Here is a 16,694-nt window from a genome sequence, read left to right as displayed (position 1 = left end):
AATAAGGAAAGGAGGAATTATACTAACAATCATTTTGTTTTAATAAAATTTAAATTATTACTCTATTTATTAAAAATTAAAAAAATAAAATAAATTTAATAGTCATATAATTAAATAAAAAGATTTGAGGAGACTCTTCACAAAACAAGGTTAGAAATCATAATTACCGTCCATCTCTCATCTTCCCAACTGGTTTTTAGTTTGCATCGATAATTTATATAAAAAATTATGATCACATGTAATTCTAGATTTATTTTATTAACTCAACGGATTAAATTTTTAATTCACAATAACAGATCTTATTTGTGCCAGAAAACATGTTAAAGATGCATTATAAATTCTTTTATTGCGTTAAATAAAGCTTTTATCTAATGCAAAACATGAATCAACTAGCTAGATATATCAAGGTCGTCTTCTTCTTGGATTTATAATTTATTTAACTGAGGTTGTTGGTTTACAGAAGTTATACAGTAAACAATAAGTGAGGCGGCTACATATCGAAGCAGGATATAAACAACATTATTTCTTTGAACTTTCTCTGTCTGTAGAGAGTTTGAATTTTATATAAATAATAGTCAAAATATGAATTATGTATTTCTGGCATATAAAAATTAATTAATTAATTAATTTCCATAAGAAAAGGGGACTTCCTCGTTCCATAAATAAGATTTTCTGCCGCTCCCAAGAAAGATAAAGATTCCTTATCCTGCTTTCTTTAATTTGCCAAAAACATGGAGATATGGCTCCTTGTTCTCATCTCTCTCTCACTCTGTGCCTTCCTCTTTAACCATGTTTTTCTTTCCCAAACTCACAACCTCCCTCCAGCCCCCTTCACCTTCCCTGTTATTGGCAACATCTTATGGATCCGTAAATCCACCTCCGAGCTGGAGCGCGCCATCCGCTCCCTCAACCAAAAGCTAGGCCCGATGGTCACCCTCCACATGGGCTCTCGCCCCGCCATCTTTATAGCTGATCGCTCCCTTGCTTACATTGCTTTGATCCAGAAAGGGGCAGTTTTTGCTAACCGCCCACCTGCTCGTGCTACAAGCAGAGTGCTTGCCTATGAGCATAGCATCAACACTTCATTCTACGGTCCTACTTGGCGCCTCCTCCGTCGAAACCTCACATCAGAAATCCTCCATCCTTCGCGGGTTAAGACGTTTGGTCATGCTCGTAAATGGGTGTTGAATATCTTGATGAACCAATTTAAGTTGTTGTCCAAGTCTGGGGACCCTGTTCGTGTAGTTGATCATTTTCAGCATGCTATGTTTTGTCTGTTAGTGTTCATGTGTTTCGGTGACAAATTAGAGGAGAAACAGATTCAAAAGGTCGAACAAGTTCAGCGTCGCATGTTGGTGAATATAAGTAGATTCAATATACTTAATTTCTGGCCAAGTTTGAGCAAGATAGTGCTTCGTAAACGATGGGCAGAGTTCTTGCAGCTTCACAAGGACCGAGAAGATGTAATCCTTCCATTGATAAGAGAAAGAAAGAAGTTGAAGGAACAGAGGTTGAGAAAATTAAATATGGAGGAGAATAAGGATGAGTATGTCTTGTCTTATGTTGATACGCTGCTGGATCTGCAACTTCCTGATGAGAAACGAAAGCTTAATGACCTCGAAATTGTTAGTTTATGCAACGAGTTCCTTAATGGCGGCACGGATACTACCACAACAGCCTTGCAGTGGATCATGGCAAATTTGGTTAAGTATCCACAAATTCAAGAGAAGCTGCTCCTGGAAATCAAAGAGATTGTTGGAGAAGGAGAGGAAGTGGTTAAAGAAGACGATTTACAAAAGATGCCTTATCTAAAAGCAATAATTTTAGAAGGGTTAAGGAGGCACCCTCCTGCACGTATGGTGTTGCCACATGCTGTGACTGAAGATACAATGCTGGGTGGATTCTTGGTTCCTAAAAATGGGACTGTAAATTTCATGGTAGCTGATATAGGTTGGGACTCGAAGGCGTGGGAGGATCCCATGGCATTCAAGCCTGAAAGGTTTCTGAATAGTGAAAGGGAAGCATTTGATATAACAGGAAGTAGAGAGATTAAGATGATGCCTTTTGGGGCTGGAAGGAGAATCTGCCCTGGTTATGGTTTAGCAATGCTTCATTTGGAATATTTTGTGGCCAATTTGATCTTGAATTTTGAGTGGAAGGCTGTGGATGGAGATGATATTGATTTTTCTGAGAAGCAAGAACTTACCATTGTAATGAAGAATCCACTGCGCGCCCACTTATCGCGCAGAGTTCCAAGTTGAAGGGCAGAAGTTAGGGTGTGTGTGCTAGCTGTACATGTTTGTGTATTGTCACTACATGTGGCTTGTTTTGACAAGGCGGCTGTATTACTTACGAAATAATAATAAAAAAAAAAAAAATTGAAGTTTATGTTGTTTCAGAATGTTTTTGATATTACCATGTTAATAGTTGTTGCAATGTTCGAAGTATAATGTTTGTAATTTTTATTTTTATTTTACGGGCATAATGATTTTAAATACATGGAATGAATATTAACATGTGGTAACCTTAAATCCTATATTTATTCTTGCTCCTATACTTTGATCGCTCCCATTTATTTATTTATTTATTTATTTATTTTGATTCATAATTTTAGTGTTATTTATTGATTCATAATTTTAGTGTTGTGAAATGAACTATAAAATCGATATCCTATAGATCTTTCAATATATCTAATAAAATATTCATTAATGATCATTAACTTTAATTTTTTTTATAGATTATAAATTCTTAATTCAGTTGAGCAATTCAAAACACATATATATTGTAAAATTAGTTTCAAATATTTTAATAACTCAAATAGTATTTTTGGATTAGACTTGGTTAGAACTCGATTTAATATATACACTACTATCTTTAGTGTTTTAATCGACAAGGATTTTAGTAGATTAAAGCTGTTAAGTATATTTTATATCATTTTTAATAATATTTAATTATTTTTTTTACTACACCATTCTTGTATGATGAACCAAACATGATGTATTAGGCAAATATCCCATTCTTTTGATGAAACTTTATAAACAAACCATATGTTTGTCAATCCTTTATGTATTTGCCATAATATTCTTCATCTATATTTGATCTCTTAATTTTAATTTTTTTCTCATAATATTTCTCTACTTCAACCTTAAAAATCTTAAAAGCATTTAATACTTTATTTTTGTTAGGAAAGAGATAAAGTATTTCTAACCATATGTGTCCATGTTTGGACTATATATAGCAGTATAAATAATTTCTATTGTGTTTCAACTTCTATTAACATCTTTTTTTGACTTGTTGGTTTGCTTTCCTTTAATGTAAGCCACACAAGTTTCAAAACCATTAAAATCAAGAGTACCAAGTATCTTATTATTTACTAATCTTTCAATTCTCTTTACAAAGATATGTTTTGATCTGCGGTGCCATAATATATAAGAATCCTAGAATCCTAGTTAATAACACATATAGTACTGCTATTGTGGACATGTATTAAACTATAAGTTATATTGTTTTGAAAATTAATGCAATAAAGACCATAAGATAAAATATCATTTCTAACACAATCAGATTTATAAAACAAATTAAAAGTTTATGAAAATTTAATGGAATATCCAAAAGGTATAAGTCTTGAAATTGAAACTAGGTTTCTAGAAAATTTTGAAACATAAAAGTCCTTTCCAACTCTAAAACCGAACCATTATTTAGAGTTAAATAACTTGTTTCTATAGCCTTTACATATAAATACATCTTGTTTCCTGCATATATATGTTGCTCACTTCCCACTTATTTCCTTAGGATTCATATATACCTTTCAAGGTATTTGAAATATGAATTGTAGAATCAAAATCAATCAACCATGTGTTATAATTAACATCAATCATATTAAATTCATTACAAACAAATGAGATTGAAATACCTTTTTTTTCAAGCCATTTATAAGATTTAACATATTCTTTCTTCATATATCCTTTCTTTTATAAAATAAACATATGGATTTCTTCTTAATGTCAACTTGGGAGGCATTTTACCTTTTTTCTTCTTGTTGGCTTGAGTTTAGTCCTCTCGTCGTGTTGCTAGCATTGAATTTTCTCCTAGTTCCATTACCAACCTCCCTTCCTCTTGAATACACATAGTCATGAGTTTATTGATTAATAATTTATCTTAATGTATGTTGTATGAGATTTTAAAGAGTTCGTATTATTATGAAATAGTATTTAGGATGCAATGTATGATGAAGGATTCTGGTATCTCAACCTCAAGATTTTCCAATTGAGCCACAATGTCTATTATTTGTATAATGTGCTTGTATACACTTCTCACACTAATGAGCCTTATCGATGAGAACTGCATGATTATGGTGTTTGTTAGTGTCTAATATAGAATGATGAATTAATTATCAATTACTTTAAGTAAATCGTGGACTTTCTCATTCTGGTCAATCAAACTACATATACCAACATATATTTTAGTTTGTATGAACATCATACTGAGGTAATTAGTTTATTCCCATTGTCCATAAAGTGTAATATCCTTTGAAGTGTTGATATTATTAACTATAGGTGGTTTGTCTTTTCTAATTGTATAATTTTTATCCATCCATCTTAAATGAAGAAGAATTTTTTAGATCAAGAATATTACAACAAAAATAAGAGAAATTAGTAGGTTATATATATGTAAAAATAAGTAATTCATGCTTTACCAATGTAATTCATGCAAAAATTGAATTCAATGATATAAAAATTGTTTGTGGGCTAAATTTTTAATTCAAGCATATTCAAATATATCGTATTATAGAATGATCAAACTATATACTTAATTTATAATTTTATGGGTGTATATTATGAGAATAATTTAATATTTCATTTTAAACCTTACAATAAAACTATCAAATTACTTAATTAATTTGTAATTCTTGTGGGTATGTTATAAAAATAGTTTGATATTTTATTCTAATATATTATATAAATATAATAAAAAATTCTTTTGGGATAATATTTATTATATTTTGTATAATTAATTAAAACTAACATCTATAATTTTTTATGTGATCCTAACATAACATAATATATAATTTTATTTAATTAAAGATGTTGAGGCTAGTACTTAATTATTCAAATTGTATAGATCACTTAAGGCATAATTTATATAACATAAAATAGCATGCTTCTTTTTGTCTTAATTTGTAAAACTAACATTAAATAAAAAAAAATCAAAGTTACAATCACGCAAATTAAAATTATATAACTAGAAGAAAAATAAAATAAATAGCCCAAATATTGAATGATTAGAAAATAAAAATCGGTTTTTTTAATGATTTATAATCACATGAAGCATCAAAACAACCTATAAAATAAAAACCCCAAAATATTTATTTTTGATAGAAATGATTTTCAATTTATTCCTACACTACTGGGCATATTGATGGAAGTTATTTTCTTTACTACTAGACATCATATTGATGATGATTATTGAAGCTCATTTCACCTTAAACTAAACTTTCAAGCCATAAATAAAGTCAAGTTAACCTTAATTCAATTTGAAAACCAAGGTTGTTCCTAAAAGTTTTTAAAGCATATAAAACATGTCAAAATCAAGAAATCAATTCACCACTAACTAACACTATTTCAAATATAATTAAACCGATTAATTAATTTCTTTGAGCACAAAAATCGTTATATAAATAGATCAACATAGATATCAAGGCAAATGTAATATAATTATAGCTTTGATACTAGACTTGATAAATCAAAATATATTTTTCAAACAATTTGTATTTAGATTTGAAACGAATAAATAAATAGATCAAACTATACTTTCCGCGAGAAATACTCATAAATTTTTTGTTTTGTTTTCTTAATTTTTGATAGATTTAAATTGTATGATGTATTTCCAGAGGTAAGAGACTATACTTCAGAGTATAAATTTAGAGACCAAAAACATGTATTTATATGACAAGAGTCCTATTAAACTCTTATTGATAGAACTCTGATGTTATTAATTTAGAAAATATTACCATGGGAGTTGATTTATTGGACAAAATATTAAAATTCTTGAAAAAAGTGAAACCAAAGGAAAAACACAAAACTTTAACATCAAGAAGTTGAGCATTTGTCGTCAGCTTCTTGGAAGGGAGGATTGTATGCAGCTTCACATGCCCAAGCACTGTAGTCATGGAAGCAGAGGAGAAGGCTTTGGGAGTCAACCAGCTGCCAGTCTTTTTATTCTCCTTTATCGGCTTCTCGGCCTTTCATTCCAAATCTTTCATTAGAATTTTCCAAGATGATTATTTTTTTTTTTCCCCATATCATGTTGATAGTCAAGTTTTCTATTATCATAATAAATCAACAGTAAAATAGGCCACCCAATAAATAAATAAATAAACAATGAGGCGACAAAATCTTCCCCAAAGACTAAACATCATAGCATAGGAATCTCAAATCTAGATTTATAATGGCTGCCGTTAGGCCTTAACATGGAAGAGATGAAGCATTTTCGACGACATGCAAGTACATGTTTTCTTCTGGTTTTGGGGACTCTAATTAAAGGGCCACTGTAACGAGTCAATGGGTCTAATCATATTCTCTTATACTTCTAGTTAATCGAGTTTCTAGAATTGGATGTACTTTTCAAACTAAATTGTTGAAATCTGGACCACACAATTTCCATTGTGTAGTCCAGATTTAAATCTCATTAATTAATTTAACTATATAATATATCTTTGTTTAATTTGTCTTATTTACAGTGATGGATGCAGAAATTTTTCTAAGTGGAGCTATAATTTATAACCATCACCTATTAATGACCCATGCTTTGTTATGTGCGGGTTAATTTCTTTGCAACTGAAAAAAATGATGCGTAATCGCTATTATTATATTCTAGAGAGCAGAAAAAAATCAAAAGCCACCCTAGATAGTAGCATTCAGTGTTATGTAGTTAATGCATGTATAACTTAAAAAAGTACAAACTAAAAAATTTATTTTTTAGAGATATTTAAGTAATTAATAGGTATAGAAAATAAAAAACCTGAAAAATCCCTAAATTGTTTTAAGGGTTATTTAATAATTATACTTTAGAAAAAACATGAAATTACTAATTAATATATATTTTTTAATGTAATTATTGATAAGTACCGTTAAAAAACACCTTAAAGCTAACAAAATCAGCCTTCGCCATCCTTTCCTTTCCATGATATGAGCACACAGCTCCGTTATCTTTGAAAAGTAAAGAGGGAGAAGATGCGTCAAAGTTCACCAGTACCGGTCTTCATCCAAGTTTCTACCGCTTGATAACTCCTTGATTTATGGTAATGCATCAATTAATTACAGTGATGGATGCAGAGATTTTTCTCACTGGCGCTATAATTTATAACCATCACCGATTAATATATATATATATATATTTCTTGTATTTTTTATATTATATTTAAACAATTTGAAAAATCAAATTTGACAAGAATATCACGAGATTGACACCAATTAAATATTTAGAAACGACAAGGACACATCTCTTTTTGTTTTTGTGTGGAGAAAATCAAAGCATTTGCGTGGGAATTAGATCATCTAGAAGAAATAATTTCCATTGAGATGCCGTCACGACTGATCATAATTCATAAGGAGATGGTTGGACTTGGGGGACGGCTGAAGTTCTTATTCAAGGAAGCTCTAACTTTCTTGTCGCCAGAAGCACGTGGTTTGAGGTGGAACGCTCCCCTCCCCGATACTCTTATCCACCCTCTTCTTCTTTTCAAAAGTTTTTATATATATATAAGAAGAAGAAGAAGATGATGATAGAAAATAGTAAATAAAATATTTATATTGGATAAAACTATTATATACATACACATGATTGATAAATTAAAAAAATAAAAGATCCAAAAACTAAACCAAACAATTTTTTAAAAAAAAAGAATGCATCAATTAAAATTTAAATAAATAAAAATAATAAAAATTCAAGACTTGTTGATGAAATATTTATTAAAAGAGCGGACAACATATGTATCATTCACTTTATTTGTTTTTTAAACGGATAACACATAATTTATTGTGACAGAAAACTTGTCAAACATCAATCATCTTTGACATCTAAAAGATTAGGTTCGGATTGTAAAAATCTATTTTTTAAATTGTTTTTATCTCAAAATATTTTAAAAATATCATAAGAAGCTCAATAAGTATATTTACAACCCCCAAAATACTCTTTAATCATTTCAAAAAAATAAGTTACACAAATAAAAATAAACTTTAATGTCTTTAATCTATTTGTTTCAGCATGTTTAAAGAACAACACTAAGACCAAACTTTTAAATGGTTATATTGTGGCTGAGCACTTTTTTTTCTTTTTTAATATTCAGGGATTGAAACGTGTGAAAAACTAAAGTTTGGGATTGAAGTGTAAAATTTTAAAATATTTAGGGACCAAACAATGCATAAACTCAAAATTAAAGGAATAGAATTAAGTTTTCCATGCCTTTTTAACATTGGGGTCTATGTTTTTATTTATTTTGGTCTTTGTTCTATAAATTTCTTTCTTAATTTGATATTTAATTTAACATCAAAATATTCCTTAATATTTTGTATATACGAAGCATGTAAAGAGAAGATAATTTTTGTCTCATAAAACCATGCTAATATAACTTGAAAAATAACATTGCAAAGAAATAAAATTGGATGACCAAGACAAAAAAAATTGAATTATTCATATAAACTGTATATTTTACAATACACTTGAGTCTGAATGCAGAGTGAATGATTGATACACTTATATGATTATAATGTTTTAGTACCTTGCTTTTTACTTTTTTATGCATGCTTTATGCTGAATAGTTCTGTAAAGACACAAGTGTAAAAGGAAGCTCAATAAAACATATTTAACATAAATACAAGGAAAAGATTAAAAATAGCATATTGAGACATGACACTGAAATTAAGAAATACAAATCCCAATTGCATTAGAAATTCAACTTAAACAAGGAATAATAGTGGGATTATGATTAGTCAGAGTATAAATAAAATGTATGAAGGTGCAAGCTTAGGTGAAGATATGGTAGAACATTGATTTAAAATTTGCAAACATACTACACTTGGCCTTTATGTACTTTTGGGACCATACATGTAGCTATAAGTAGAGCCTTTCTACAGTTCTAGTGGAGATAAAAACTAGATATCTTAAGCTTTTCATCCATATATGCGAGGTTCAGTAACTCATCTAGATAAGAGAGAATGATATATTTGAAGTCATACTTGAAATCTACCAGCAAACTAGTATGAGTTACTTATTTTTTATATATTGAGATGATGATGTGAAAACTAATTAATGATATTAAAAGGGTCTCGCATGACTAAGAAGACTCTAATATAAGATCTAAGTTAATAAACAAACCATTAGCTTATATTAGTAAAAGAAGAACTTAAAAGTAATATTATTAAAAATTAGTTATTAATTAGAAAAGCTTCTCCACCTCCTTGATTTCCCGTAACTAACTCCACCTTAAAAAAAGAGGTTATCATGTTCAAAATATAGTAGAAAAGGAGAGATTTTGTTATTATAATTTTTTTTTTATCTTTTCATGTTTTTTATTTTTCAAAGTTACGACACTCATGAATTTTATACAAGTTTAGTTTTAAATTTTAAGAGGTTAATAATCTTGGATATTAAATTATCATGAGGATTTTCATCTAAAATGATTTGAAATTTAATTATGCTATATCAATGTCTTTTGTTTTTCTATGATTAAATTTAATGATTGATGACTGAAATTATGTATGATACATATTATATATTTTTTGGTTTTAAATCTATTGCTTGTTGATTACTTTATGTTAGATGCATGACTAATTAACTTATATAACAGGATTATATAATTTTTGATCTTATGTTTGATTATTTGTTATATAGATAATATAAGTTTTCATTAAATTAACCTCTCATGTGTGTTTCATTATTATAAATCGATTTCACCTACCATAATCTTAATGACATCACATCATTAAGTCTTTTATACTTAATAAAGGTTATAATATGATTAGGGTTAATTGATGTATGCATGCTAGATTAACTAAAAAGCAACAACATGCTGAAAAATATTTTTTCATGGTTGATATATTCATGATCACAAATTATATTAGAAACCATGTCTAAATTCAATTATTGATATTTAATTATAATTGATGAATACATTCTTACAAATGAAGTTAAAAACCTTTCTCTTTATGTTTTACATTTTGATGATTTGCCTCTTACTTTTTAGAATTGATTTCTTTTGTTTTCTTAGTTTTCTAAGTTGTTTTTAGTTCTTAGTTTAATTTGTAAACAAAACCCCACTTTTAATTATTTATTGTTTAAATTGAATATTTGTTAATTAAAAAAGACCAATATATTTAGTAGTTTTGTTATAAATTCGATATTGATGTGTGCTTGGATTTAAATTTGCATATTCACTTTGTTTTCTTTAACTAAAACTTAAATAACTTATTTTGATTAAGTAAATAAGTTCTAGTATTTGTATTTTTATGGGACAATACCCTTACTTTCTATACTTCAAATTATTAATTTTAAGGGTAATTTGCATTACTTTTACAATCATTAGTTTTTTAATATCGTTATCAAGGACACTAATTCTTATGTACTTGAATCAAACTTGTGCTTTTACTTAGTTTACCTTACTAGAGTAGGTTGTATATCCAATTTGAATTCTAAAGATGAAATACAACCTAGCGAGGAAGAGTTAAGAAAAATTCTACAAAGCAAGAATAGAGGTGCTAAATCGATCTCCATAATAATTATTTGATCAATAAGATGATAAAATAAGAGTTGTGAGGGATTACATCAATTCCATTAAATGCATATGTAAAAATCCGGTTATAATCTAACCCTGCCAAAATAAAATAAAATAAAATAATAATAAAATAAATAATTAAGTACTTGAAAGGTACAAAATTAAACAAAAGAAAAGTGATAAGATATAAATTTATTGAAAGGGAAAGGATAGGGGCGAATTGGGAAAAAGATAAATAAAAAGGGGTCAATGTGCAAAATTTAAAAGATTGGACTATATAAATACCTAAATTTTCTGCTTTTAGCATATGGCTAGAAACCATAAGAGAGGGGGAGAATTTGTGTGCCTGTTCACTTGTTTTTTTGCTAAGAGCATAAAAAAAACTATAAATAGATTGATTAAAACTAGTTAAGAAATTTAGGAAGATGAATTGGTGTTTAGAAGTTGCTTTGAAGAAAAAGATGCAAAGCTAAGGTTAAAGGAAAATGAGAGGAGAATAGAATTTGAATATCTTGCATCCATTGTTTGAATTCTTATCCAAGTAAGTTAAAATATTCAATTGTTATAATTATATGTTTTGATGAAGAAATTAAATCGCCTTAATTATATGAAATTAGGGATTTAGGGTATTAATTTTTGAAATGATGCAAGTTATGATTTATTCATATTAGAAAGTATGAATTATGATGGGATAAGTGTTTAATTGAAGAATGAAGGAAACAAAACCTGCTCCTTTAAACTATTGGTTTCGGCCAAGAGAAAAAATTGAGGAATTTGAGAATTTGATGAAATTGTTTGGATATTGTAGGAAATCATAAGTTATAGATGTTAATAGAAAGAATGAATAAAAATTTTGCAAAACATTTCTCACCCCCTTTTCTTTATAAAGGTTTCAAACATTATACAATTGTTTTTTTTTATCAAGCCCATTTAAGGGCATCAGATATAATATAGTTAAGAAATATGTATATAGCATTAAGCTATACTGGTTTAAAATGTAACGATGAGAAAGAGGTGGACCTTTAAGTTGAAAAGAATGTGGAATGTACAACAAAAAAATTTTGGATGAAATGAGATTCTTATCATTTAGTTGTAAATGATAAATGACATGTTGATTTTTATTGTTAAAGAGGTCTCAGGACTGGATCAACAATAAGGGACCACTTTATGCTCACAAACACCAGGTAGGCATTAAACACTTCATAATAAGTTATTTGTTCATTTAACATTTTATAATGAATTTCTTTTAAATAATAATTTATGTAAAAATTATGATATAAAAGGAAGGAAAATAATACCATGTTGAATGAAAAATTATTTCCCGGTTAATGGAAATAATATCCTATTGAATGAGCGAGTTGAAAGATTAATTCCTAGTTAATATAAATAATGCTTGTTGAATGGATGTACTGGAAGATTTTCTTTCTTACCCGAATATCAAAAATAATATATTGAATAATAGATGACTTGAGAAAGCTATATTCTAGTTAATAGAGAAGTTGCTAGATATGGATTGGCAAAATGATATTTAAATTGATTTAATGTGTCCATGATAAGTATTTCATTTAATGAGTCAGTAAATATATTATTGGGTATGATTTAAATTATATTTATTTCATTCGTTATCATAAAAGTGTAAGTTTGATCTTTTTACCTAGTACCCATATTTTACATAAATATATTGTTAGGTACATCGCATCCTCTAATTGAAAAATAGATGTTTAGGTGAAAGTCTTTTGCTTAAATTCAATTCTTGTGATTGAAAGCAACAATATTTTGTTATTATATTACCTACGTAATATAAAATCTAAATATTTAAATTATCTTTTTTTAGGGATGTAATTAAGGATAATATTCTTGTTATATTAGCATAAAGTTTTATTATGTTCCAAATTAAAGGATGTTCATAATCTAATTTGTTATTGTTTTCTTAGAATTATTTAATTATACAAGTTATGTAAACCTTAGATTTTTTATTTATTTTGTTTTTATTTATTGCATATTTTTACCTAAAAACTTTACACCAAATAAAAATTAACACTTATAAATAAATATATTTTTGGGTCATAACACATAACTTTTGTATCATCAAGTGCGCATCCTTTGACAAGTGAATTGGAAGAGAACATGAATCAATAATAAGGCTTTATACCACCTATTTTTGAACAAGCATCACCAAAAAATTCCATTAATGAACATACCCTCATGCCCATTTGATAACTTCACACTCTTAAGGAGCTCGATGTTCTAAACTTCAACCAATAACCACTTTGTATTAATTTTTCATAAATTGATGTTCCTTTTAAGCATAAATATGATCTTATTCATTTACTTCCTTATTTTCATAGCTTTTTAAATGATGACCTTATAAGCATCTTAAAGAATTTCATGTTGTTTACTTAAATATGAAACCCATTAAGAAGAAAACCAAGTTGAGAGCCTTTCTTTTTTGTTTGAAGGGATTGATAAAAGATAGATTATATTATCTGCCCTCTGGATCCATCACCTCATAAGAAGAGATGCAAATATTTTTTCTTGAAAAGTACTTTCCTATGTCTATGTTTGGAAGCAAATGAATAAGGAATCTTTAATATTATGGGAGGTTTAAGAAATTATGTGTTAGTTGCCCTTAATATCAATTTTTAGCGAAACTTCTCATTTAATAATTTTATGAGAGATTTGATCTTCCAGATAGGATCAAGAAAAATACAGTTAATAAAAGAGCTTTAATTTATAAAACATGTGAGATCTCTAAACAATTAATCTCCAACATGACTACTAATGCTCAATAATTTGGCATAGGGATAAACGCACCTATTAAACACATTAATGAGATAAATTCTTCTAATTTTGACCAAATACTAGATACTTTAACCTTTTGGTGAGTTCTTTAGTGATAGGTAACTAAGAACATGTTAAGACCTATAAAATTTATATGATGCAAGGGCATGCTACTAACTCTTGCCCACCTCTTTAAAATGACTTTACAAATCAAGTTAATATTATGGGAACGATCATATACCCATAACAAAAGTATGATCCCTTTCTTAATACATATAATCCTAGATGAAGGGATCATCTTAACTTGAGATATGAGATTAAAGAGGTGATTTTGCATCATAAAACCAAGGTGTTAACTAAGAACATATCTAATATCAACCTAGACCACCACTACCACCACCACCTTCTCTAACAAATAAATGTAATAATGGTGTGCCAATAAAGGATATAATGAAATCATCTACTTCTAATACTTTGTCAATGCAACAAAACAAGATGCAATTTTTGTAAAAAAAAAAAAGGATCAAATATATATTAAAAAACTTAAAAAAACACACAGGACAACTTGCTAGTATTGTTAGTAAGTTAGAATTATAAGGTTCTAAAAAGTTGCATTCATAAGTTATGTCTAGTAAGGAGAATGTCATTGAAAAGACCTTAAAATTACATTCATGACTTGAATGATGAAAAAACGTTAAGGTAAAGATATCCTAACTTATGGTTAAACCTTCTAAAACCTCTAGGAACATATACTAAATACTTGAGATATTGGCAGATAAGTCTCACTATTACTTTCTTTATGTGTATAATAGTTGTAATCAAATTGTTATTACTCTCGAAGATTAAGAAAATATTACATTTACTTGCTCCTTTAGTATTTTTTTATATATAGGAGAATGTCTTTTAATCTATGCAATGCATCTTTTACTTTTCAAATATGTATGATGAATATGTTTTTAGACTATGTACAAATAATCATAAAGGTTTTTATGGATGAATTTACTATTTAAGGCAAATTTTTTATGCATGTCTTGTGAACTTGACTATTATTTTGAAATGATGCGTGAAAAATAATCTTTTTGAATTATAAAAAGTGACATTAATGGTTAACAAGAGATAGTCTTAGAGTATATAGTTTTTACTTAAGGTTTGAAAGTTGATAACTTTAAGAAAGATATTATCTTATCCTTGTCTCATTTTGTAAATGAGTGAGAAATTCATTTTTTTCTTTGACATATAGATTTCTATCGGAGATTTATTATAAAAATTTTAAAAATAACATTACCCCTATACAAATCATTAGCTAAGAATGTGAAGCTCGTGTTGATAATGCTTGCAAATATGCGTTCAATGAGCTTAGAAAGAGACCAACTTTGGCACTAATTACGCAGCCACCAAATTAAGACATTTTTTAAAAGATTATATATGATGCAAGTGATTTTATAATTAGAGTTGTGTTACGCCAAAAATTTGATTGAAATTTAAATGTTATCTCTTATGCAACACGCACATTTGATGAGGCTTAATGTAACTATCATACAATAAAAAAATAATTCTTTGCTGTAAATTTTACACTTATCATACTTCCTTGAAACTAATGTGATTGTGTTTTCTAATCATGCAATTTTTAAACACCTTTTTCATAAAAATGAGTCGAAGCCTGGATTTATAAGATGTATCTTACTTTGCAAAAAATTGCTCTTACTTTGCAAGAACAATGATGATGTTGCACCTATAAGAATGCTTTTTTTTTTTCTTATGAGAAGTTGTTTGCTTTATATGAATTTCATCCATGGTATGTGAATTTAGTTAACTTTTTAGTTGCCAAAGAATTGCTAAGTAAGTTCTCTAAAGATCTTAAAGATAAGCTTAAATCTAATGCAAAGCATTATGTTTGAGATGAGCCTTATTTATAGAAGTTTTGTCTAAGTTAAATCATAAGAAGATGTGTGTCTAATAATGAGTTTCATTTTATTCTTACCTTTTTCCATTCTTATGCTTGTAGTGGACATTTTGGAGGAAAAACATAGCTTATAAGGTATTAAAATACAATTTTTATTGGCTTTTTATTGTTTAAAGACACATATAACTTTTGTAAGACATGTTGTGGCGTGTACGACATCGAATAATAGAGTTATCTCTTAGATTTAGAAGGTTTTGATTTTAATCATAAAGTTATAATTTTGAAGGAGTCGCCACCTAATATCATAGTCATTAAAAATCTATTGTCTATGAGAGTATGGGTAAAGGGATTAGTTGTACAAAGAAAAGATGTGTCACCTCTAGTGCACCCTATTTATGATAGGTTGCATTGTTGATTGATTATTATTTTAAGTCGTATATCTATTTATTAATCTCATCTAAGATTCAAGGTAGATCTTTTTTTATGAGGAAGTCTCTATCCTATTATGTTAAATCCTAAATGTTCTAAGACCCAAATTTAAGCAGCACATTTATTTTCTAATTGGTATCTTTAATATCTGAAGATATACTTTTCAGTGTAATTTTATACTCTCAAATAAGAAAGTTTATAACTAATTCATAATGTTTGTTGCTGTCAATTCATTGAATTTAATATTGGGAATATGCATTACATTGTAACATGCATACCCTAAATATTAATTAAATAAATTAATTTTTGAAATTTTAGCAAAATCCTAATAGATAATCATAAACCGGTTACAATATTTCTTTTGATATTTTTAAAACATGATAAAAAATATATATTTTTGGTTTTTTTATAAAATATATGAAAAAAATTTAGAATTTGACCATATGTATGAAAACCAAAAATATTTTTATATTTCTTTAAATGTGGAATTGTTTTTGAAAAAACAAGGTATTTTTAATATCAAATCTGTATCTTATAGTATAAATTTACAACCTAATATTAAGCAAAATTCTTGAAGAAAAACATATTTTTGTCTTTTTTAGGATAAAGGAATATTTTGCATTTTTTTTTATAGAAATTTTAGAGAAAAAGATTGATGTTTTTAATATTGGGTATGTATTTTATATTATAAATTTACAATTCAATATTAAGCGAAATTATTGGAAGCACATGCAAAGGACCTAGAAATAAATTTAAAATGGTCTTGAAATTTTTTCAGAATATTTTTTTGAAATGTTTAAGGCTTTGTTT

The 16,694-nt window shown here is 27.8% G+C and overlaps 1 protein-coding gene across 1 annotated transcript; it reads left to right on the top strand.

Moving 5' to 3' along the window:
* The first annotated feature begins 621 nt into the window (after window positions 1–621).
* LOC105117672 (cytochrome P450 89A2-like) lies at window positions 622–2,398 on the top strand. The gene has a single exon (XM_011015413.1). It carries the CDS (start codon window positions 732–734, stop codon window positions 2,259–2,261), a length of 1,530 nt encoding a protein of 509 aa, XP_011013715.1. The 5' UTR covers window positions 622–731; the 3' UTR covers window positions 2,262–2,398.
* The last annotated feature ends 14,296 nt before the right edge of the window (window positions 2,399–16,694 follow it).

Source organism: Populus euphratica, unplaced genomic scaffold, assembly GCF_000495115.2.
Source record: "Populus euphratica unplaced genomic scaffold, PopEup_1.0 scaffold1503.1, whole genome shotgun sequence".
Lineage (NCBI taxonomy): Eukaryota > Viridiplantae > Streptophyta > Magnoliopsida > Malpighiales > Salicaceae > Populus > Populus euphratica.
The sequence above is the reverse complement of the archived record's forward strand: the minus strand, read 5'-3'. Positions and strand labels throughout refer to the sequence as shown.

Coding starts and splice junctions, on each gene's coding strand:
- LOC105117672 (XM_011015413.1), top strand. CDS start 732: ATGGAGATATGGCTCCTTGTTCTCATCTCTCTCTCACTCTGTGCCTTC.